Genomic DNA, 26,364 nt, shown 5'->3' on the forward strand with positions numbered 1-26,364 from the left:
TTTTCTTTGTGTTATTTTCTTATTTTCCGCTTATTAACATTTTAGACAAAAACAAAAAAAAAAACACAAAATTTATAACCTCTCTTTGTATTTAGTTGTTACATACATATATACGAAATTTAATTTTTTTAACTGTTTTTTTTATAACCTTTTGTTAGAGAAAATTGAAAACCAAAAAAAAAAAAGAACAAACCATAAATGAAACAAAATTACTAAAGCGCATGTTGTTTGACAAACATTTTTTTATTACTTTCTTTCTATTCTTAAGAGAAGAGTATCAAAACAAAATTTGTGATATTTAAGGTACTACTGCTACCGCTCTGCTTAGCTTTCTTTTTTTTTACAAAAAATATTAATTTAAAATTTAATTAAAACAACAAAAAAAACAAATGTAAACTTTTGCTACAATTACGAAAACACTAACCAAAATAAAAACAAACAAAAAAATCCAAAATGCATCCTCACAAATTTCAAAATGTTGAAATTTAATTTTTTCTGTTTTTTTATAATAATTTAAAAAAAAAATTACATAACTATGTGTTAAAAAGTATAATATGTCCTCCTTGCTTAATTTATGCCTTTCATACACAAATTCGTATAGGTTTTATGTGTGTGTGTGTCCACCAGCGGACATGTGTACTAATCAGCACAAGAAAAGGTTTTATAGCCAGTTAAGGCTAATAAAAAAATCACATGAAAGCTGAAGCTGTCTGATTTAAGTTTCAGATCCATGATAGAGGGATTTCATTGCAAAAACACCAGAAAACTCGTTGTGTAGCTGAATGCCTTATAAAATTTTTGTCAAAGTTAGTGAAGGATGGGGGGATAACTAATTACAAGTTTGCCCCTGCAAATACGGAGGCTATACTTCCTCAATGAGTACTTTCCGATTCAAGTATAAGCTCAATGGCAAGGGAACTTCTCTCAATTGCCGAGTCCGAAGAGCGTGTCGTTGTTTTTGCAGCAGTGTGTTGTGTTTCTTTCATTGAGGTGCGTCCAGAGGGATGTGGTCCTTAGTCGGACTAGCACTCATTGAAGAAGTATCGCCGCTGTTCCTAAATGCAATGTGCAGGGGCAAATTTGTAATTAGTTATCCCACCACTTTTGTAACCCAAAATCGAAGAGGAGAGAAAAACAAAAACACTCTTCGGACTAGACAATTGAGAGTAGTTCCCTTGTCATTAAGCTTATACTTGAATCGGACAGCACTCATTGAAGAAGTATCGCCGCTGTTCCTTAATGCAATATGCAGGAGCAAACTTGTAATTAGTTATCCCACCACTTTTGTAACCCAAAATCGAAGAGAAGAGAAAAACAAATGTCTACCACTAATCCACATGCTTTATTGCAATATTAATTTCCTAAAGGTAAGATGGAGGGATTTAATTTTTATAGCCACAGAAAATTTGTTGTGTAGCTGAATGCCTTATAAAATTTTCGTCAAAGTTCAACTTTGACTCCATCTTACATTTAAGAAACACTGATGTTCAATGGAACTGAAAAAAATTTCCAAGTTCCTAATAATTTTTATTCCATGGTTTGATCTTCCGGCAACGAAACTATAGTTTGTGCGATCATGCATAATCAACCCCTATAACGGTTCCTCGTTAATGTCGTGATTTTCTCAATCTCAATTAAGGAGGAGAATAAGCTCCAAAAAATATGCCAGTATGGATGCGCAGAAGTAAGCCAATCGGCCGAAATAACAGCAGATTTTTTGATCGACTTAAAGCAATAGTCAAGAAAAAAGGTGCTCATATCGAGCAAAAGTGAATAGATTCTGAAATTTTTTTTACTTTCACACATTTTTGTCATATGAATCAATAAAAATATTTTCACACAAAAAAAATTCGTTTGATTGGTAACACTTCATGCCAGTCACCCTGTATATATTAGCTGCTCCACCACTTGATCCAATTAGCATCTTAATTTAAATTGCTTCAATCTCTAAAATGATAATATCAAATATTTTCAATTACTTAACGATCAAATTAAAAAAAATGATTGAAATCTTTAATTAAATTTTAACTCATCCAATAAAAAAAAAAAAAAAATGATTTTCACTTTTCTATTTTTATAGATAAATATTTTTACCTTCGCTCAAAAATGTGTATCTTTACAAAAGCAAAAGCGTGTAAAGTTCGCCTTGGCCGAATCTTAATCTTGTCAAGTTCTTTCAACTGCTCTCTTAATGAAAAACTAAAAATGGATAATGAGAGGCCATAAAACAAAATGCCAATGGTTTTTATACCCACCACCGAAGGATAGGGGTATATTCATTTTGTCATTCCGTTTGCAACACATCGAAATATCCATTTCCGACCTAATCTAAGACGATCTAGCCATGTCCGTCCGTCTGTCTGTTGAAATCACGCTACAGTCTTTAAAAATAGAGATATTGAGCTGAAATGTTGCACAGACTCTTTTTTTGTCCATAAGCAGGTTAAGTTCAAAGATGGGCTATATTGGACTATATCTTGTTATAGCCCCCATATAAACCGATCCGTCGATTTAAGGTCTTAGGCCCATAAATGCCACATTTATTTTCCGATTTTGCCTTAATTTAGGACAATGAGTTGTGTAAGGCCCGTCGATATCCTTCTTCAATTTGGCTCAGATCGATCCAGATTTGGATATAGCTGCCACATAGACCGATCCGCCGATTAAGGGTATTGGGCCCACAAAGAGCGCATTTATTGTTCGATTTTGACAAAATTTGGGACAGTGAGTTGTATTATGCCCTTCGATATCCTACTTCAATATGGCTCAGATCGGTCCAGATTTGGATATAGCTGCCGTATAGACCGATTTTTCGATTTAAGGTTTTGGGGCCCATAAAGAGCGTATTTATTGTCCGATTTTGCCAAAATTTGGGACAGTGAGTTGTGTTAGGCTTTTCGACATCCGTGCCGTATATGCTTCAAATCGATTTATTTTTAGATATAGCTACTAAAAAGATCAATATATTTTTGTACATAATTTAACAATGTCTTGTACCTATTATATTTGGTCCAAATCGGAACATATTTCGAAGTAGCTGCTATGGTGCATAAGGTATCAATTTTTCACCGGATTTCGACGAAAGGTAATTTACGTATATACCCGAGGTGGTGGGTATACAAAGAACAGCCCGGCCGAACTTAACGCCTTTTATTTGTTTTTTGAGCGATTGACAAATTGTTTGAGATCCAATGCGAACAAATTTTTTCTGACGGTCAAGTGTTCATGCAGTATTGAATGTATGCTGGACCCACTAATGCCTAAGGTTGTCTCAATTTTACGATAGGTCACATGACGATCTTGCAATATCAGTTGGCGCACAGCATCAATGGTTTTTAGAATAACAATTGATTTTGGACGACCTTCACGAAATTTGTTTTGGAGTGAATTTACGACCTCGGTTGAATTCACCATTCCATCGATAAATACTGGTCTTTGATGAAGCTTCATCGCCAAAAATTTAATTAAATTCATCGATGCACTGAGTAAATCCACGTCGAATGTAAAAAAAGAATCGCACGAAAATGTTCACGATTTAATTAAATTTTTTGGTCGAGATGAATCTTTTAAGTTCCATTCTTTAATATTCCATTAACGAACGGGGTCAAACTTCTCACATATCAATGAGTGCAGTCCGATTCAAGTTTTAAGCTCAAGGATAAAGGGCCTCCTTTTTATAGCCGAGTTCGAACGGCGTGCCGCAGTGCGACATCTCTTTAGAGAGAAGTTTTACATGGCATAGTACCTCACAAATGTTGCCGGCATTAGGAGGGGAAAACCACCGTTGAAAATTTTTTCTGATGGTCTTGCCAGGATTCGAACTCAGGCGTTCAGCGTCATAAGCGGACATGCTAACCTCTGCGCTACGGTGGCATTTAAGTTACTGTAAACAACACAAATAGCGCTCGTATGTCAAAACTTTCTGAGTACGTATAACCATGACATAATTACCAGGTAATGTACCGTAAACAGCTGAGTAAAATTTTTTCTCACGAAGTGCACTAACTGTCAACGAGTTTTGGTTGTGTGTGTGCGTTATAGTTAAGAACCATAACACACACCAACAGCGAAACATGGCTCGAACTAGTTACATATACAAAATCAGGGTTACACTAATCACTGATTTTGACAGATAGTGCATTCAATATTTTGTTGTTGGGCAACTGCCACTACCTGTAAATGAATATATCTTGCGTATAACCTCAAAAATGTCAAGCTTTACGATAGAGCTGTCCGTTGGCAGATTGCAACACAAGAGTTGTTCATTCCCGAAATATAAAAGACAAATATCGTACAAAAAAATTTAATGTGAGAAGTTTTACACGGCTAAAATACTAAAACGAATTCGATGTTCTAGCCAGGATATGAACATAGGCGTTAAGCGATATTAGAGGACAATAGTAGCGCATAAACAAGCATAGAGTCGAATTAGAAGGAAGTGCCTCTAAGCGGCAAAATCAAGCTAAAAAATATTTTTGCAGTTTTTCACAAGATTGGAACACAGCCTTTCTTCAGTGTTATGGACGGACATGATGGTGAGTATTAAAACGGTTTAAAATGTAAGATCCTTCATCAAATTTAAACATGTTTGAAAGGCAAGATTTATCGGAGCATAAATTAACGTATTTTTATATATAGTTTAACTGATACTCTTCGAGATGTTCTACACCTTCTGTTTAGTTCTGTTATCGATATTTTTCATTCACACTGCTTAGTTAAGTAGAAAAATTCAGATAAAGGTAAAACAATTAAAAATTAATTAAAACAAACACGCTGCGATAATACTATACCAAACAATTTGAAACTACAAAACTAATTTCCATTCTTTTTTCTATAGTTTTTTCTTTTAACATAAATTTTTCTTTTGTCCATAATTATAGAAATGCAACAAGCAAAGCAACAACAACTCAATAAAAATTGAAAGCACAAGACAATTTTTTATACATAATGTATTTAAATAGATGCCGTTAAAAATAAGAAATCGAAAAACAAACAAAAAAATACAATATTAAAACAAATTTTAAATATTTTTTTAAACAAAAGTGAAAAAAACTGCAATTCATACTCCAATAGAAATATTAGAGAAAAATACTGCATGAGTAAAATAACCTTTTTAAATTAACTCTTTATAAATAGCAAAAATAAATCCGAAATGTGCAATATCTAAAAATAATAATAACGAAGGCAAAAAATATACAAAACAAAATCTTAACTCTAGTCTAAACCTAAATTAAAATTAATTAATATTAGAAAAATAATTACATTTAAATTAACATAAGCGGCAAAAAGAAAAAAAAAAATCCCCCGTTTTAAGGCATCTTTAAATTGTAGTAAAAATTCCCCTTTCCCTTGAGTCCTGCAAAAAAGCTTTTATCTACTTTTTTGAAAAGAAAACATAAAAATTTTTCAATAATTACACTGTGTGTTCTGCGTCATGTATAAAGCCTTAAACCTAATTATTTCGCTAAATTTAGTTAACTCTTTTTATACCCACTACCGAAGGATGTTGCTACACATCGAAACATCCATTTCCGACCCTATAAAGTATATATATTCTTGATCATCGTAAAAATCTAAGAGGATCTAGCCATGTCCGTCCGTCTGTCTGTTGATATCACGCTACGGTTTTTTAAAATAGAGATATTGAGCTGAAACTTTGCACAGATTCTTTTTTTTTGTCCATAAGTAGGTTAAGTTTGAAGATGGGCAATATCGGACTATATCTTCATATAGACCGATCCGCCGATTTAGGGTCTTAGGCCCATAAAAACCACATTTATTATCCGATTTTGCTGAAATTTGGAACAGTGAGTTGTGTTTAGCCCTTCGACATCCTTTTTCAATTTGGCTCAGATCGGTCCAGATTTGGATATAGCTGCCATATAGACCGATATCTCGATTTAAGGGTTTTGGGCCATAAATGGCTCATTTATTGTCCGATTTCGAAATTTGGGACAGTGAGCTGTGTTAGGCTCTTCGACATCCGTGTCGTATATGGTTCAGATCGGTTTATTTTTAGATATAGCTACTAAAAAGACCAATATTTTGTTATACACAATCGGTTTTTGACGAAAGGTGGTTTACATATATACCCGAGGTGGTGGGTATCCAAAGTTCGGCCCATCGTCCATTCGTCCATCACATAATGAAATTAAGATACATATTTACAAACTATGTTTGTTGGAGTATTTTAAATTTTGTGAAAACTTGAACCTTGTTACAAATTTACAAAAATAAACTTACATTCATAAACAAAATTACGATAGATGAGGCGTCGAATTACCACATCGTTCGAAATCTCTCTATTGCGAATTATATATTACTTTATTGAACAAAAAATTTTGGAATTGTTGCAATGCAAATGTTTAAATTGGTTATAATTATAAAAAAAAAATTAATTAAAAATGTGCATAAAAGTGATATAACATCCATTTTTACGGACGGTAAACCGGCCATCAGGGCAATAACAAACAGCGGCCGAAATACCGCGTACGTGAACGAGTAAAATCGTTCGAAATCTTTCAATTGTGAATTATGTATTTCTCTATTGAAAAAGGATATTTGAAATTTAAGAACGACAAATTTTAAATCGATCATAATTCGATCATTTTGGTCGAAGGGGGAATGAAAGTGCAGACGATTTGGTGTTTAGCAGACACTGGTACGTAGGTGGGTTTCGAAAACAATTAATTTAGAGCGCACAACAAGTCGATTACTGGCTTAGGTCTGTGTCTATAGTGGCATGGGGCGGATTAATATCCGTACCGTCTTTTCAACCTAAAAACCCGTTTACACGGCTCTTCAAATCCGGATTTAATGGCTCGATTATCTGTGTTCCCTTTATAAAATCAGCTGAGGATAACGTTAAACCCGGTTTCAATAAGCAATGTAAACGGGGTTTTACACAAGATATATTCATTTACAGGTAGTGCCAGTTGCCCAACAACAAAATTTTGAGTGCACTATCTCTCAAAATCAGTGATTAGTGCAACTCTGGTTTTGAGTATGGTACTAATTCGCGCCATTTTTCGTTGTTTGTGTGCGTTATGGTTCTTAACTATAATACACACACACACAACCAAAACTCGTTTACAGCATTTCGCGAGAACAAACTGTACTCAGCTGTTTACGGTATACTACCTGTTAATTATGTGACCCATGACATACCTACCAACTACCCTCTAATTTGTATCAGGATTGTTCGTCGTAGGTATAGCAAATGCCGTTACTGTAAGTAATATCCTCATCATCGGAGTTGTACATCTATGCTCTCTAGGAATTTTTAGGTTTATATGGATTTTTGCTAATGCTAATGCCAATTATTAAATTTAATCTTATTCCCTCATTCTTCGAATACATATAATGAAAATTGGCTAAAACCCCGTTTACATTGCTCTTTAAATCCGGATTTAATGACTCGATCATATGTTTTCCATTTATACAATCAGCTGACAAGAACCTTAAATCCGGATTTAATGAGCAGTGTAAACGGGGTTTAATCTCGAAAAAATACCAAATGAATTGGTACTTTTGATGTTCAAAAAGTACCAAAGTATCAAAATTATCATCCCTGTGTTAGAAATTGTCAAGCTTTTCAATGAAAAATTGAGATTGCACCTGGCAATACTTTTTGTTGCCTAGGCTAGAATCTTATATAGCAGCCCTCCAAGGCGGATTAAAAAAGGTGGTCTCAAGCGAACAGCTGTTAACAGCCGGTTTGACGGTATTAAGATGTCAAATCTACTCTTTGTTGTTATCTTTCTCTCGTATATTTTCTGCTCATGCACACACGCACACAAATTTATTTGTGTGTGTTGGCAAAACGTCGATCAGCTTGATGACAAGATGGCGGATTGCTCCATATGATTTGTGGTTGTTGTACAAATGAGTATGTGACGAGATACGCCTTAAATTGAATAAACATACCTAGACATCTAAAGTCTAGGTATCCGACAATATACACATATCTTTTATTTTATCTTCATAACCCACTTAATTTTTCTTGTAATTTTCGAAAAACAAAAATTGAGTTTTTTCCATAGCCTTATTCACAAAACTTAATGGAGCCTTAAAATATGTTTATTTGACAGTTCTGTAAAGGAAATCGGTCAAGTAAACATATTTCAAAGCTACATTAAGTTTTGTGAATTCCTGTGGCAAACTTCATTAACAATTCATCATTAAATGGTAGTGTGATATATGTATAAAAACATAAAATAATATTTACTTCAATATTTCAAAATTATAAAAAAAAACTTTATTTTTTCTTGAATCGTAGAACAACACAGTGTTTTTAGAAAGAAAAAAATAATAACCCATGAACATAAAACACCAATATACAATTAGAAAATAATTACAAAAAAAAAAATCCGAAGGAAAGTGAAACAGCTGTTTTATTAAGCGATATTTTTAAATTTTTTTGCATATACTTATACATTAAAACTTATAGAAATCCTAAATAATTTTTTCTTAAATCATCTTAAAAAAGTAGATGCAAAACTAAAAAATCTGTAAAAGTTTTTGATAGCTAAACTATAACAAATTAAAAACAAACGCAAAACTTAAATTTAGCATATGAAATTAAGAAAAGGCCTAAAACTACTTTGCATTGTAATTATATTATTTAAATAAGCATAACATATAAACACAAACACTTGACACCTCAATACAAATACACACTGAATGCCACACCTATATATATATTTATATAATTTATATTTGTACAATAATTATTGTTGTACTTTAGTTTATTTAAAAAGAATAATTTAGCAATTGATAACAAATCAATAAACCAAACAAACAGCCAAGCAAAAGCAATCGCAAATGAAAAGAAAGGAACAAACATTTAAAAAAAAAATTAAAAGAAATTGAAAAAAAAAATCCTGTAGCTAAAAAAAAACAACAAATAAATCGAATGAAACAAATAATCTAAGAATGGATCAATATACTTGAATTTATTTAAAATTTGGTGAGTATTCCTGTGGAATTTATTTTAAATTTAATTTAGAATGACAAAACAACTAAAGGTGGTCTCATTTGTACAACAACCACCAATCATATGGTGCAATCCGCTATCTTGTCATCAAGCTGATCGACTTTTTGCCAATACACACACACGAAAATTTGTGTACATGTGTGTATACGTGTCCGCACATGAGCGAAGAATATGGGAGAAAAAAGATAACAACAAAGAGAATGCAAAAAAAAAATTATCATCTTAATTCCGTCGGCTGTTAACAGCTATTCGCGTGAGACCACCTTTTTAAATTCGCCTTGGTAATCTCTTATGTTCTTTATAGGATCAGAAATAAATATTTCAATATTTCGGAAAAAAGAAAGACTCTTCTTGGGTGGTAGATATGAAAAATTGTTACTAAAACAAAAGACTTAAGACACGAACATGAACAGATGACGTGTGGTCCCGTTGGTAACAATCATAGCCTAGTAGCAATTAAAGCGGCTGAATCTGCGTCATCGTTAATGCTATTTATTGACGTCTGATAAATTACTTGATATTAAAGTTCTTCTTGTATCGTTAAACCTCTCGGTCTAGATTATATAAATCCAACCTGATGCCTCTGGTCAGTGGATGGTGATTTGATGGCTGCTGCAATAGCATGAAGCATGTAATTTTCTCTACACACGTTTAAGATCTTCTTCTTTAACTTTTCGAATTGTTTTTCTGAGATTTGTTTGCAGAGTTGCATTTTTTCAACACAACGCTCAAAAAACAAAGCTCAAAGCGTTCATTCTGATTCAGTTTTAGATAACCGCCTTTTCATACGGCATGGCCTGGTTAATTTGTGCAGTAATTGCGTGCTATGGAATTTTCAAAATGCATGTTCATACTCGGAAATTGAAATTCTCCAACGAGGTTCGGAAGGAGTAGTGGCTTTGGTGTCTTGGCTTCTGGTGAGAAAAAGGTAACCAGTCTGTCATTGCTCGAGTCCTTTCCAGGCTTCAGTCGTGCGTCGATTCCTGACAATTTACAGACAATTTACAGACATCGAACTTGATGCACTTGAGATGTCTTGTAAGCTGCTACAATCACATAAATTACCTCTCCAAGGTAACGACCAAGCCCTATGGTCGTTACCTTGAAGAGAATGCAATGAAACTTGATGCGTATTAGAGCAGTGTTGTTGTAGCAGTGTACACTGAGGCGGCATCCTTTGCCCATGAAGGAATCCATCGGGTCAATCCTGTATGTGCAGCCGGCTGCCATGGGATTGTTAGTATCAAGATCCTAGTACCAAGCTATTATGACAATACATGTATACACGTTGTATAGCTCTATCTCTACAGGAGCGGACCTGACTGCTACCCTCAGACTGCTACAGGCCGGACAGCCTATAATCTGGCATCGTAGCCACATTTTAATGTGGAGGTGGTGATCCTCATCAAGCTCCTGTAGGTAAGCAAGCTCATTCGGGTCCTAAGGACCGATAACCGAGGGAACAGAATTTAAAGGTGCCAATAACTCACCTTGTCGTATCAAGCATCATAGGCACTCATGGCGAAAGAATTAAAGGTGCTCTCATTTGTACAACAACCACAAATCATATGGTGCAATCCGCCATCTTGTCATCAAGCTGATCGCCTTTTTGCCAACACACCCAAATAAATTTGTGTGCCTGTGTGTATATGTGTGCGTACATGAGCAGAGAATATGCGAGAAAGAAGATAACAACAAAGAGAATGCAAACAAAAATTTGACACCTTAATACCTTCGAACCCGGCCGGCTGTTATCATCTATTCGCGTGAGACCACCTTTTTAAATCCGCCTTGATAGGCACTCAGTATTTGTGTAACAGCCGATGCCGATACAAAACGATAACAGAGAGCTAAAGAATTTGGTATTCAGCAGCCACTTTTAACGATAACCGACATCATTAAAATGAGCTGTTTTTGCTAACGAATAAAAATTCGTAAAGTAAAAGACGGACAATTATTTGGCGTATACTTTAACGAAATAAATAAAGACAAATATCTAAGATGACTTTAGAGTATTTTTCTATTGTTTTTTCTTAAAACATTTCGGATATGTGTGTGTAAGCGTATGTTTCTTAATAAGAAAAAAATGTACGCAAAAGTTTTATACGAATAAATTGTGCTATCAATGCACATTTTTCTAAATAATTGTGTACATTTTATTTAGATTTGTGATATCGATTTCTGTTAACGAGGTTTTAGGGAATAACATGGTCGTTAGTGCAAATGATTTTTTTTGCCGATTTTCGGCAATTTGGTAAGAATTGCGGTACTGAATTGGACCACACTCATTCGATTATTCAAGTCGATTATTCGATTTTTTGAGCCACTAAAAGTCGACTGTGACTTTTCGATTTTTTTACGCAAATCGATTAATCGATTAGTTGAAGGTCGACTTTTTGATCCCTACATTTTCGATTTACTTTATTTAATTAAAAGTGTGTGACGTGCCCATTTAATTTAGTTTAAACTTTAGATAAAACAAAACCTACTCTTTAATTAGTGATAAGATAATCCGGTGTTACCACAAGGGTAACTAACGCGACACACAAACTTAGACAAAATTGACCTCAATTGCCGTTATTGAGGTTATGTGGGGTGGACATTGAAAAAAACATTTTTCTGTTTTACTTTTACATAAAAAAAAACGAAAATAATGAAGCTTAACATAGCATTTTTGCTGTGTTGTGCTTTAGCCATATTCGCCGTTTCTTCAGTAGCAGCTTCATCATTTGAAGATAATGACTTTGCTGAATTTGAAGATTTCGACAGCGATGATGATTTTGTTGAGGTTCCAGTTGGTGGAGCAGGTGCGCCTGTAGGCTCCAATTCAAAGGAGGTGCCTGCGGCTTCCAAAGAAAAGGAACAAGTAAAGATTGTGCAAATGCAGGATGATGAGGAGGATGGCATAGTCGAGGATGAAGATGAGTTCTTCAAGGACGATGAAGAATTTGAGGGGTTTGATGGTGGTGACAGTAAAGAGGAGACGGTGGGCAAAAAGGCCCCCGAACCAAAGTTGACAGTTGCCAAAATTCCCATGCATTTTAGGTAAGAGTGTTAAAAAGGCAAGCTATTTGAATAATTTTTATAGCTATTCATATTTTTTAGAACCCATTGGGATTCCTATTGGATGGAAATGCTTATGCTGGCCGGTCTTTTGGTCTATTTTACAAACTTCTTCGCCGGCAAAGCTAAAAATGCCAAATTAGCCCAATTATGGTATACAACCCATAAAGGTCTTTTAGACGACAATTTTGTTTTAGTGGGCGATGACGGCAAAGTGGACAATGAAAATCCCGGCCTTATGAAAGAAAGTGAAAGTCTTTATACACTGTGGTGTTCTGGCCGTACATGCTGCGAGGGCATGCTAGTTGAATTAAAGATGATAAAACGTCAAGACCTGGTGTCTTTGGTTGCGGGTTTAATGCGGCCCCAACAAGATCAATTGCACATTAAAGTTGACCTGACGCGTGGTGTAATGGATCCGTTTGTATTCTGTGTTGGCACTAAAAAGACTATAACAAAAGCTTTCAAGGAGTATGCCGATTTGGTAAGATATAGTTTGTAAATATATTTATGACTTATAAAAATTAAGGAAAAAAACTACGAAATACTCCAGACAAATGGTAGTTTCAGACAGGTGTAGTTTCACAAAATATTTGGGCAACGAGGGGCGTAGGGAAAAACTTTCGTTTAAGCGGTATTGAACCACGTCTATTAATTTTTAACTTAAGCTGATTGTGACCTGGGTTACTATATGCAGTGAGGGAAACTTTAATACAGCCTGGTTAAATGAGGTTTTCTTATTCAGCTTGACAGAATGAGGTTTTCTAAAGGAAAACTTTAATTCAGCCTGGCTGAATGATGTTTTCTAAAGGAAAACTTTAATTCAGCCTGGCTGAATGAAGTTTTCTAAAGGAAAACATTAATTCAGCCTGGCTGAATGAGGTTTTCTAAAGGAAAACTTTAATTCAGCGTGGCTGAATGAAGTTTTCTAAATGAAAACTTTAATTCAGCCTGGCTGAATGATGTTTTCTAAAGGAAAACTTTAATTCAGCCTGGCTGAATGATGTTTTCTAAAGGAAAACTTTAATTCAGCCTGGCTGAATGATGTTTTCTAAAGGAAAACTTTAATTCAGCCTGGCTGAATGATGTTTTCTAAAGGAAAACTTTAATTCAGCCTGGCTGAATGAGGTGTTCTAAAGGAAAACTTTAATTCAGCCTGACTGAATGAGGTTTTCTAAAGGAAAACTTTAATTCAGCCTGGCTGAATGAGGTTTTCTAAGGGAAAACTTTAATTCAGCCTGGCTGAATGAGGTTTTCTAAAGGAAAACTTTAATTCAGCCAGGCTGAATGAGGTTTTCTAAAGGAAAACTTTAATTCAGCCTGGCTGAATGAGGTTTTCTAAAGGACAGCTTTAATTCAGCCTGACTGAATGAGGTTTTCTAATGGAAAGCTTTAATTCAGCCTGGCTAAATGAGTGTTTCTAATAGAAAACTGGCTTAGATTGAACTTAGATTCAGGCTAGATGAGGTTTTCTAGCGGAAAACCTTAATTTAGACTGGCTGAATAAGGTTTTATAAAGGAAAACTTTGTTGTTGTTGTAGCCACATTTGTATGTGACGGTGGCGATCCACGTAAAGCTCCTGTAGATGAGCAAGCTCGTTCCCGTCCAAAGGATCGATGGCCGCATGAAAATGTTGGCCATTGGTTATTTAAAGGCGGCACTCAGTATTTATGCAACAGCTGGTGCCGCCCGGCCTCTCACTGACACTCTCGGCTCGATACCACTGATTTTCCGTGACTACAGTTGCAGCTACTCCGTTTGAAGCATTCCACACTGCGCATTCCACCTGAGGACGCGCCTGGTAGCTCGCGGCTAAGTTTCTCCGTGTGCCGGGAGAGCTTAAAATATTAGGTTAATTTGACAGCTCTGTAAAGGATTTCTGTCAATCAAACCTATTTAAAATCTACATTCAGTTTTGTGAATAATTTTCTATTTTACTTCCACTTTTTAATAAAATTTATCTAATTGTAATTATTTTTATTTTGTATTCCCTAGTATTTTTAATAACCCTTTTTTGTTGTTGTTGTTGTTTTTTTACAGAGCAAATATTGTACTCTAGTCAGTAAACCAGAGACACGCTATAATGTACCCTCTGGTTTTAATGTACTTTCGGAAATCCCCGAAGCCACCTCTGCCATTTTGGAGAACCGTATTATAACGGCTCTCAGTAGATACCAACAATTTATAGACTATATTCATATCTCGGATCAATACAGTGGTCCCATACAACAAGAAGATGCCAATAATTTGAAACAACCTGAAACTAAACCAGTACTTATGGCTGGCTTTAATCTACCCAAGCATGGAGACATGGAAGCTGTTAAACCGTTGTTGATACTCATATTTTATTTAATGGAACGTCTTAAAGTATACCGTTTATCCAAGGAGGTAAAACTCACTCGTCTAAAGAAAAAAAATAAGCATAGCATTTACGAATATTTTTTTCATTCCAGGGCCAACAAAAGGCTGAAAAGAATCGTAGCCGCGTCGAAGAGGAATTCCTGAAGAGCACCCATGCTGCCAGAGCTGAGGCAGCTGCCCAACGCCGCGAAGATAAGCGTAAACAGGAAAAGGAACGCATTATGGCTGAGGATGATCCAGAGAAACAACGCCGCTGGGAGGCCAAAGAGCAAAAGCGTCAAGCCAAAAAGAAACCGAAAATGAAGCGTTTGGCAGTCAAGGCCCTCTAAGTTTTAATTCTTTTATGCTTAGAAAAAATTCTCTTCCCACCATCTTTTGTTTATGTAGATTTTTTATTTACACTCATCCCATTTCGAATGACTATATAATGCCATGTTTCTTTTTATTCATGATCAAAGGCTAGGTTTTCAGATTTAATGTCAAACTTAATTTAATTTTAATTACATAGTGTGGGATATTGAGACGAAAGAGAAAACTAAACAAATTTATTTATTATATATAAAATTTAGTAAAGATTTAAATCTCATGTCTTATTTTTTGGCTGGAAAACAATTCTCATTGGACATATAGGCTATGTGATTGCGCAGAGTTTTGATTTGCTTTTGGGCGGCATCAAAGCTATAGGATAAACTATTCAATTGGCCTTGCATTTCGCGTATGACACATTCCCTATCGCTAACCGACAAACTTGCTGAGGCTCTGCATTGGGCCAATTGTTTTTCCAAGCAGTCAATATGCTGTTTTTGCTTTTCTCTAATCAGTTCACTGCTTTCTTTGGTGCGTGCTATAATCTTTGCAGACTCCGAACGTAAACAATTGAAGTCTTCTTGGGTTTCTTTCAATTGTTGGCAAAATAAATCTCTTTGCTTTTGCATTTCACCGAAATTTGTTCTCATCTCTTCCAAATCTTTTTGGCATTTATGGTACTGGGTCTTATAGTCTTCGTCACCAGCAACTCCCTCCTTATTTGCTGGCTTTTTATCTTTAAGTCCTTTCAACTCCTTGCATACTATGGTCAATTTATGCTCTAGCTCTTCTTTTTGCTTGCAAAGTTTTGCCACTTTGATTTGTTCATTTTCCAGTAGTTTAGGATATTGCAATAGGTCGTTGAGTTTTTCCTGAAACTTGTTGCGTATTTCCTTAATTTCCAAATTGATTTGTTTCTCAATGCGCTTATTGTTCATGTTTAGCTTTTCGATTAAGACACCTTGCTCTTCTACTTTTTGCTGAGCCGTTAAATACTTTTTGCGATAATCATCCAATTGACATGATTGCTCCTTCATCAGGCACTTGAATTCTATTTGTTCCTCCTTTAGGTCGTTTATGCGTTCCGTAAGCAAATGTATTTCTGCCGAGTCGGCAGATTCGCCGCCACAGCCGCAATTTGATTTTATTCTGGATAAACATTTTGTGGAGAAAATTAGATATTTAAAAAAAAATTCAATAAAAACTAGCTGAAATCATGTTGCAAAGGTGGCATACAAGATACAACTTTATGAAAGCCTTACATGTCCTGCCTGCGTCAATTTTGGATAAAATGTATAGGCAAAATTTCTACTTTACTTGCAAAGGCCTTTCATTTGAGTCCTATTTCGTCCCTATCGGACTTCGTGGCTGGTTGGCACTTTTTTGGGGATGGTAGATACCCACACACTTGTCCCAAATTTAGATTTAAGTTTCCTACTCTACTCCCATAGATTTTTCGTTTGAGTACCATATAGTCCCGAGTGGCCAACATATATGTCTGTTGGAGGATAGTTTTGGATATGCAGGGCCCCAGACTCTTGGTCCCAAATAAAGGTGTCATACTCGCACTCAACTCTCAAAGACTTTTTATTCAAGTCCCACACTGTCCCGATTGGTCTACATGTCCATTTGGTTTTTTTTGTACCAAAATTAGATATCGGATTCGTATCCTACTCTTATAGACCGTTCATTTGAGAATCATATAGTCCCGGTCGACTTACATACATCCCCCAAATATAGGTTTCAGATTCGTACTCTAATTTAAAAGACCTATATTGTCCCGATCGGTCCACATGTCCTTTTTTTTGTGTAGGGCGAAACCCTAAATCTTGTCCCAAATTGGTAAACTACTCCCATTGACTTTTCATTTGAGTACCATATAGACCTAGTCGGTCGGTCGGTCGGTCGGTGCATTTGATTTTATTTTAAGGGCGGGGGGTGCCCAGACTGCTAGAGCGTCCCCAGTCACTTGGCCCCAAATAATAATATCAGGTACGCTCTCAACTTTTAAAGACCTCCCATTTCAGTCCCATATTACATTGATCGGCCTATAAGTCCTTTTGTGGGAGGTTCCCCACATACTTGGTCCCTCCTAATTCCCAAAGCGGGTGCGTACTCTGCATCAAACAGTTTTGCGATCTCTACTGAAAAATATCTTCCATTCAAACTCTATCTTGGCCCGATTCGGCACATAGATCCATTTGGTTTTTTTTCGTACTGCGTGCTACCCAATATAGTTGGGTCCAAAGTTTTATGGCAGCTTCCAGAAACCCTTTATAGTTCCAATCGGTAAATATGTCCGTTTGGCTGGTGCGTTCACCCTGGTTGCTTGACCCCTACTTTTTTTAACAAACAAAATTTAATTTAAGTCTGAGCAGCCATCTCCGTGTCTGGAGTTTTTGGAAATTAAAATGTGTGTTCCCGTACACAACGGAAGTAGTTCGCGTACTTTATTTGCCAGCAAAAGAGAGCGGGAGAGTGCGTGAGAGTGTGTACAAGTATTTGGAAATTAAGAGCTTGCAAATTTCTACTGGAAGTTTTTTCCCAGCAGAAATTTGTAGCATCGAACAGCTGTTTCATGAAATTCAGCCGTCGAATTAAAAAACAAAAGAGAGTAAAGTCTGATTTTTCTCTGCTGCAAATTTTTACTGGAAGAGTATGCGAACAGACCTAAAGTTTATGTTCTCGCAAAGTATCAAACCCAAACATCCAGTCGAACCTTTGGCGCTGATTCTTTGCAGCTGATAGAACCCATATAACCAATCATCGGCTAGGGGCAGCTGTCTTAGTGTTGCGCGTTACATGTTTGTTCGATTTTTCGTTCAGGAGGAGGCCGTATATTTCGGTATGGGATAGGACCCGCTGCTTAATGTTCTTGCCAAATACTTAGTTCAGGGTTTCAGCATCATAGACGGAAATACCAACAAACCAACCCCATTGTCGTAGGTTCTTTGCAACGAATTGACCCATAAAATCTATTATCTGCTAGGCGCTGTTATCTTAGTGTTACGTTTACCTGTTCGTTTAAATTTTCGCCCTATTAAAATACAAGGTAAGACCTGACATCTTATGTGCTCTCCACGTATCAAATACAGGCGTTTAGCGGCCGTCTAGGACATATTACCAATCAATTGCATCGGATTGGCCCTACAGAATCTAACATCTTTCGACCGTCCCAGTGTTAAGCGTTGCTTTTTCGTTTGATTTTTTCTTCGTGCGAGAGCCTGGCCCGAATGCTATTGGTTCGTGTCGGAATAGAGTTTTTGAAAATTTACATGAGGCGAGGGTCCGTTCCCTGAAGTTCTCGCTTCCTATCAAACCCAAGCGTTCAGCGTTCACACATTCTACTTTGACATCGATTCGGAGGAATACTCATTCGGACAAGGTTGCAGGGTTGCACTTTCGAACGTGCTCTTGCCTAGGTTAGCCATAGCGAAACAATTAAAGGTGGTCTCATTTGTACAACAACCAAAAATCATATGATGCAATCCGCCATCTCGTCATCAAGATGTCATTTCAAAAATTAAATAGTCCTCAACAGGTTGTTCTGTGCAGGTAAAATGAGAGAAAGAGAAACAAAACCAAAGAGAACGTGCAAAAAATGGAGCTATTTGCAGTGAATGTAAACAAAAGACTGACATCTTAATACCGTTGTTATTGTTGTTGTTGTAACCACATTTTCATGTGGAGGTGACGATCCTCGTCTAGCTCCTGTAGGTGAGCAAGCTCGTTCCGGTCCAAAGGACCGATCGCCGCGGGAACATAGTGGCCTTTGGCTATTTAAAGGTGAGCAAGCTCGTTCCGGTCCAAAGGACCGATCGCCGCGGGAACATAGTGGCCTTTGGCTATTTAACACGTCTTGTCATATCGAGGATCATAGGTGCTCAGTATTTGTGCAAGAGACGGTGCCACCCGACCTCTCACTATCTCCGCTCCATACCGCTGATTGTCCGCAACTGCTGTTGCAGCTACTCCATATGGAGCATTCCACTATCCGCAATGTGTCGGCGCGCCCGGTAGCTCGCAGCAAAGCTTCTTGTAACAGCAAAAAACACCACACAGATCGGACCTCAAAGTTCCAACTTGTGTGGTGCACACAGCTATCCCGTGCCGCAATCTTAATACCGTCAAACTGGCCGGCTGTTTTCAGCTATTCATTAGTCGAACTTGTAGCTTAGGATAGGCTAAAGGACATGTGCCTGATAACCGTAGTTGGAACTCGTTTCATCCGAAAACCCTTGATTGTGTTCCTCCAAGATGGGCATGATCTCAGAGAGTAAACGAAAGTAAGAGAGGAAGTACTTTGACACGTGGACAAAGCTCATGCGCATGGAGATAAAAGAGTGAGATAGAGAGAAAGAGAGAGAGAGAGAGAGAAACGAAAAGCCGACGCACACGGCACAGAAACTGAAAAACTTTATCGACTGTAGTTCCGCCCCGCCACCTGCAAACTCGCAGAATCCGTCCGTGATCGAACCTGGCCAGTTCATCAGCCATTGAGGGTCCAGGACCCAGCAAAATCTGGCAGCAGTTCCATTGACCTTACGTGCCTTTAGCGCTGCCTGAATGTTTACATATGTATACTGAAAGAGTTTGACAGGGCCGCTGCTCCTGCCTAGGATCATATCCAAGGCCCTGAGGATCACTAAAAGCTCAGCCTGAAGGACATTACACCCGTCCAGAAGTCTACGTAACTCCCTAACTTCTAGGAAGTTTACAAACATCCCTGCCCCGGTGCCCAGCTTGGACCCATCTGTGTAAACAGAGAGACCCGAGAAGGGCGGGACGCCTCCAGCCCAAAGCTCCCTCTGCAGTATGACAACCTCCTTGTCGCCTTCGAATATAGATTCGCCAAGCACATAGTCCGTCGCGTCGCCAATGCCACGTAGTTGTTCCACGCTAATGGCCTTTCGCAGAACAGACGAATGGACGAAATCCGGTGAGGGCCATGTTTCTGACTCCTAGGGCAGCCGTCACTGCCGGGCACTGCACTTATAAGGGCAAAGCTCTCAGATCACTCTTCGCATTCAAGGCCTCCCACGGAGCGCTCCGCCCCTCGTCGCCCCCGATATCAGCAATGCCGCGATACCCTGTACCTTCTCCATCATCCCGCGAAGACTCACCCTAGCCTAACATTTGGGAATATAACCATACTAACAAGGTCGCAAGGCGCTGTCCCAATGTTGCATTAGGCGTAACAGCAACACACTTCGACCAATATAATCTCAACAGTGTCAGAAAATCTAATTGAAAAAGCTGCAGAGAGCAAGTAAACCAGTCGCCTCTTCATCGAAAGTCTCCCAGGTATACATGTTGCTGAGAGGAAATTCGGAGATATTGTTAACCCAAATGGATTATGGATTTTGTTCCGGGTGCCTCTTGGCAGGCCTTCATAGTTGGTCACTTCGGCCTTTCGAAAATTTGTTCGAGTTGCAAAATCTTCATTTGTAGTCAAATTCACAAAATTTGAAATTTTGCAAACCATATAGTGAACACCTCAGTTCCAACTATTCTAAACTTCAAAGAGTTATCTCTACCTGCTCTCACATAGTAGATTTTTTAGAAAGTCATGGGATTGCTTTATAGATCATGGCACTGTACATCAGCGAATCGAATTTACGCACCCCCAGTGCAATATTCTCACAAATCAATGAGTGCAGTCCTATTCAATGTTAAGCTTATCATTGAGCTTAAACTTGAATAGGACAGCACCCTATTTTTCATAACCAAGTCCGAACGGTGTGCAGCATAGCGACATCTCTTTGGAGAGAAGTTTTTACATGGCTATATATCAGTTACTGATCCAGAAAATGACAGGGTGATGAATGGGAGTCAGTAACCAAAGAACGTCATACGCTGCATCAAGTCGGCCAAGACGCTGGGCTGTGATGGAATCTCTAAGCTGATGCTGAAGAACCTATATGTACCGGGATTCTAATACTTGAGAAGTCCTCTGACCTGTTTTTGTTGTTGTAGCAGTTTGTTGTGTTCTATCTGTCGTTTAATTGATCCTTGATGTTGAGTGTCAAGATCCAGGAACTCTGCGACTAAGATGGGGTGCGTCCAGAGGGATCTGGGTCTGAGTCGAGTGGGTCTGGCTGGGCGGCAAACAGGTGAAGTGTATAGTTTGGTCCCTGGTCACAATCGGGATATACATCTTGCACGTCGGCATCAATCCTTGCTCTGTATAAGTTGGAGGCCACCGTAGCGCAGAGGTTAGCATGTCCGCCTATGACGCTAAACGCCTGGGTTCGAATCCTGGCGAGACCATCAGAAAAACTTTTCAAGGGTAGTTTTCCCCTCCTAATGCTGGCAACATTTGTGAGGTACTATGCCATGTAAAACTTCTCTCGATAGAGGTGTCGCACTGCGGCACGCCGTTCGGACTCGGCTATAAAAAGGAGGCCCCTTATCATTGAGCTTAAAACTTGAATCGGACTGCACTCATTGATATGTGAGAAGTTTGCCCCTGTTCCTTAGTGGAATGTTCATGAGCAAAATTTGCAAAATTTGTATGAGTTGAGGCGGCTGCATCTGCCGGAACGTAATTGAGCCAGAACTACTCTGGTTTTCCGGGGGAGGTCAATTTCTTCAGGTACAATGGGAGGCGGTCTTACTCCAAGGACTTGACCGCATCTGCTACCGTGTCAGCATGAATGTTGTCTAGACCCGCTTCATATGCCACTTGATCTAGAGGTTCTCTCTTGTAGCGCTGAACCTCACGCTCTAGATCAGGTAGATCTACCTCAAGGCTTCTGGGCGATGGATATCTATCCACAAGATGATGATTTGGATGATACCCAAAAGGTATTGCTTAGACAATACCCAAAAGGTATTGCTTAGACAACATGTATTTATGTCTTCGCACTGGTAGGATCTTTGTCTGCTGATGGAGGTGGTCCACATGATAACTTAGGAGACAGCCCGACGCAGTTCGGATGGCGGCATTTTGACAGATCTGAATATTATTCCACAGCGTGTCACAGAGCTAACGGGACCACACTGGCGCTGCATAACTTACCACAGATCGGCCAATTGCTTTGTACGTGGTCAACAAGGTTTCTTTGTCTGCACTCCAAGTGCTGCCGGCAAATGACTTGAGGACCTTGTTTGTACTATTGGCTTTATCGCAAATTGCTGTGGCATGTATGGAGAATGTGTAGTAGATGTCAAATGTGACGCCAAGTATTTTGGGGTACTGGATGGTTGGAATCATTTCTCCATCGACTATCACAGTCAGCTCACATGTTCGTCCTCTGGCATGTCTCTGGACATGCTTATGGTTCCCTATGTCTAAAAAATGAGTAGAGGGTATAAAAATGTAATAAATAAAATGTACCTCTTGGTAATGTCCTTCAGCTCCGCTTCCTTTTTGGAAAACTCTTTGAGAAGGTGTGTGTATTTGTCCTTTAAATCATCGAATTGTTGATTTTTTGAGATGCCACACGATGGCGGCAAAGAAATGGGATGAGCAGAATGAGGTTTTCGCTTCCCTTTGCCCCCTTCACGATGACAAATTTCTTCATTTAGCCTATCAATTGTATGCTGCATGGCGTTTAACTTTTCTCTTAGTTCTGTCATCATAGTATTCCCTTCACATGTATGGGATTTAGATTTAAAGGAGCTGTTAGATGCAGTTTTCTTGCAACCACTACCAGCATTGGTGTAGTTTTGCAAAGTTCTCATTATTTCCTTCATTAGTTTCTTAGGATTCGAAACACACAGATCTTCTTTATCATCATTCGAACAAGAGTTGTCCAGCTCACTGGTAGTATCACCACCAGGGGCTCTCCAACAGCGTTTTTGTTTTTTGGAGCTTCTTCTACTGGTAGTTGGAGCATGAATTTGCTCACCAATCATGGCTAAGGTTGGCATTTGGTTTTCATCAAAGGTCGATACTAATTCTACGTCCCCGTATCTTCGGTGTGAACCAAAGTTCTGTAAGTGCATAGCCTTCTCGGTGAGACACTTAAGCTTTTCTGATTCCTGCTTCAAAAAGTCATAGAGTTCCCTTAACTGCATTTTATCACATTTATGGAGACATGATTTACTTTCGAGCTTTTGAATTTTCTCTAGTATATCCTTTATGGTGGAATTTTGACATTGTATTTCATTTTGCAGCCTTTTGTATTCTTTGTAACTGCGGGCTTGTTCTAGATCATCTGAAGAACCCATCAATGAATAATCTTCGCCATCATCTTCCATAATGTGTTGTATTCTTAGCTCATCTAATGCTTCTTGCGAAAGTTCCCGATTCTCGGCTTCATGTTCCTCCATGGTGTTTTCCGTTGATTGCACGACATCGGTCACCTCTTCTATAGTTTGAGGTTCTTGCTCGCTAGCCATTGCTTTTGAATTTTGTATTTTTTTCTAAATATGAAAAGGGGAAAACTTGGAATTTTTTGGGCTTTTAATAAAATTTTATAAACTTTTAATTTTTTTCTGAAATTCTTCTATCAACTCAATTTCAAGGCAAGCTGAAGTTTTTTTTCGAATACAGTAAATTTTATTATTTGTGTAACACCGGCATTCAAGTCGACTAGGTCTGGTATGAAGACGACAGACATGGCTCTTGCTATAAGAAGGGACACATCACACTTGGATAAATGCTCCAGGCATATGACCACATGACCAGAGCGAAGAGGAGTAAGAACAACAGTAGTCCAATTTCCCCAAGCCCAATTTACGGCGCAAGCACCGGAACTCGTAGACAAACCCGCTATAGTCCTAATGACCCTAGAATCAAATTACAGAATCTAGAAATCAATCAACATAAGGGACATTAATGGTCACATAACTTGAAGTGGTCTACTAACAAGTTGTTCTCCAACTCTGGCAGAAATGATGATAGGAACTCAGTCACTTTTGGTGATGTAACAGTGACTGATCCGTAGAGATGCGCCAGGTTGTTTAACCGTCAAACAACCATCACAGTGTTCGATGTCATGACGATGGACAAAAAATTTCGGATATGAAACACCCAAGAATTCTGCGGGTAAGGTTAGGTTGAAAAGAGGGTGCGGAAACTATTCCGCCCCATGCCATTATGGTCATACACTTAAGCCAGTTATCGACGTGTTGTGCGCTTTAAAAAAAAGTAACCTCCAAATCAGGAATTCCTTTTTACAAAATCTCTTACTGCTTTCCATACCATGACCCTAAGTTTGTTCATGGCTGGTATTGTGTCCCCACCTAAATGTAGGAGTCTGTTAACCACGAAAGTCTAGCAATGACATAGGAAATGCTCCAAAGTCTCATCATCCTTCCCACGTGCCCTACATACGCTATCACTTGCCGCACCAAATATGCATAAGTGAGCTCGTAGACCCAAGTGTCCCGTTATGCTACCGAAAGCTATTCTAAGCTCCTTCTGCGGATTAACATCGACAACCTTTTTTTCGATGTCAGTCAATGCTACTGCAATCTGCAATAAGGCAAAAACCACTAACAAGGTCCTCCAATCTTTGGCTTACAGCATTTGAGGAAGGGACAAGGTAACCCTAGTAACAACTTAATTTGTGATTGTAAGACGGTGGTTTCATGCAGTTCCAATAGGGTGCAGGATTAAGCGTAAAAAAAGTGGCATTAAGGACCTTCACAGACTACGAAATGGCAAATATTAAACATCTGTACTAAGAGACCGAGCTCGTTCAGGTTGAGGATCATTGTGAACTTTTATATAAGCAATTTCTCTTAAACTGCTGTCAGAGCTATGATACGAAGAATAATATTTGGATGCTTAAGAATGCACTTCGCCGATCCACTCATAACCACCTCATACAAAGCGAGTTTGGACCAAAGTGAGCCCCTGTGCCATATCTTCAAAGGCGCTGGGCTCTCTCTACACTGATATACTTGATGTCGAGTGCATGACCAAGGTCCTCAATCTATCTCTGGGCACCCTTATAGTTCCCAAAATATTAAAAAATGGACAGAGTGCTGATCATCAGCATGGATTTTGTAAATTGCGTAGCACTACGATTATACATGTTAACCGTGGTCTTATGCAGTGTCACAAGATGGTCCTCGCCATGCCAAGCTTTTTGAGGGCAACGCAATGCTTTTTGGGGACATCGCCGCAACGCTTTTTGGGGACATCGCTGCAGTAGTTTGAGGACATTTCATGTGCTGAACATCAACATGGATTTTGTAGATTGCAAAGCACAACGACTGCACATCTTCGCCGTAGTTTTATGCAGGTTAAGTAGTGTAATAGGATGGTTCTCGTCATGCCACTCTTTTTGCGGACATGGCAACGCTTTTTGGGGACATCACAACACTTTTTGGGGACATCGTAACGGTTTTTGAGGACATTACATGTGCTGAGCATTAGCATGGATTTTGTTAACTGCAAAGCTCCACGACTGCACATGTTAGCCATGGTCTCATGCAGATCAAACGGTGTCATAGGATAGTCCTCGTCATGTTCCGCTTTGTGAGGATATCGCCGCATCGCTTTTTGGGGACATCGATACGTTTTTTGAGGACCCATGTGCTGAACTTCAACATGGATTTTGTAGATTACATAGCACGACGACCGCACATCTTAGCAGTGGTTTCACGCAGGTCAAGCTGCGTCATAGAATGGTTCCCGTTATGTCATGCTTTTTGGGGACATCTCAACTCTTTTCGAGGACATCGCAACGCTTTTTGGGGACACCGCAACACTTTTTTGGTGCCATCGTTGCGGTTTTTGAGGACATTCCATGTGTTGAGCATTAGCATGGATTTTGTAAGCTGCATATCACGACGAATGCACATATTAGCAATGGTCTCATGCAGGTCAAATGTCATATGACAGACAGTCCTCGTCATGCTCCGCTTTTTGAGTACATCGCAACGCTTCTTGGGGACATCGTTGCTGTTGTTGGGGATTTTTTAAGACGACTACACATGTTAGCCATGGTCTCATGCAGGTCAAACCGTGTCATAGGACAGTCCTCGTCACGCCCCGCTTTTTAAGGACATCACAACGCTTTTTGAAGACATCGTTGCGGTTTTTAAGGATATTCCATGTGCTGAGCTTCAAGATGGATTGGATTCAAGATAGATTGTATAGCGCGCCGACTGCACATCTTAGAAGCTTCATAGGATGGTACTCGTCATGCCACGCTTTTTGGGGACATCACAACGCTTTTTGGGGACATCGCAACACTTTTGGGAGACATCGTTACGGTTTTTGAGGATATTCCATGTGCTGAGCATTAGCACGTGGAATGGATAGCACGGCGACTGCACATGTTAGCCATGGTCTTATGCAGGTCAAACGGTGTCATAGGATAGTCCTCTTCATGCCCCGCTTTTTAAGGACATCGCAATGTTTTTGAGGACATCGTTACTGTTTTTGAAGACATCGTTACGGTTTTTGAGGAAAACGCAATCGTCAGTCGCCAGGCATATGTGAAATTTAGATATAAAAAGTCAAAGCCCCTTAAAGTGAAACAAGAAAGTCCACAGTGGACCAAATCAATGCCCAACCTTTTATGTAAATTCGCCTTTTTCTGCCTTGGATACCTAACTGCCCTTTAGATAGATAACACCCCAGCAAAAAAACTTCTTTTCATAAGTTTTATTTATTTTAATATAAGGAAATACCATACATAACAAACGTATTGTAGTGTGCTTACGAGTATTTACA

The 26,364-nt window shown here is 38.5% G+C and overlaps 2 protein-coding genes and 1 long non-coding RNA gene across 3 annotated transcripts; 1 reads left to right on the forward strand and 2 right to left on the reverse strand.

The window, feature by feature from the left end:
• Positions 1 to 11,373: 11,373 nt before the first annotated feature.
• LOC106081121 (PAT complex subunit CCDC47) lies at positions 11,374 to 15,001 on the forward strand. Its single transcript, XM_013242867.2, has 4 exons — positions 11,374 to 12,040; positions 12,101 to 12,542; positions 14,100 to 14,447; positions 14,513 to 15,001. Exons 1-4 carry the CDS (start codon positions 11,649 to 11,651, stop codon positions 14,747 to 14,749), a joined length of 1,419 nt encoding a protein of 472 aa, XP_013098321.1. The 5' UTR covers positions 11,374 to 11,648; the 3' UTR covers positions 14,750 to 15,001.
• LOC106081120 (outer dense fiber protein 2) lies at positions 14,831 to 23,178 on the reverse strand. Its single transcript, XM_013242866.2, has 2 exons — positions 22,066 to 23,178; positions 14,831 to 15,875 (listed from the first exon to the last, which is right to left on the reverse strand). Exons 1-2 carry the CDS (start codon positions 23,070 to 23,072, stop codon positions 15,011 to 15,013), a joined length of 1,872 nt encoding a protein of 623 aa, XP_013098320.2. The 5' UTR covers positions 23,073 to 23,178; the 3' UTR covers positions 14,831 to 15,010.
• LOC131995771 (uncharacterized) lies at positions 20,685 to 22,028 on the reverse strand. The gene is made up of 2 exons (XR_009397620.1): positions 21,748 to 22,028; positions 20,685 to 21,684 (listed from the first exon to the last, which is right to left on the reverse strand). It is a non-coding gene; the product is annotated as an uncharacterized LOC131995771 (long non-coding RNA).
• Positions 23,179 to 26,364: the final 3,186 nt, after the last annotated feature.

Source organism: Stomoxys calcitrans, chromosome 3 (assembly GCF_963082655.1).
Source record: "Stomoxys calcitrans chromosome 3, idStoCalc2.1, whole genome shotgun sequence".
Classification (NCBI taxonomy): Eukaryota; Metazoa; Arthropoda; class Insecta; order Diptera; family Muscidae; genus Stomoxys; species Stomoxys calcitrans.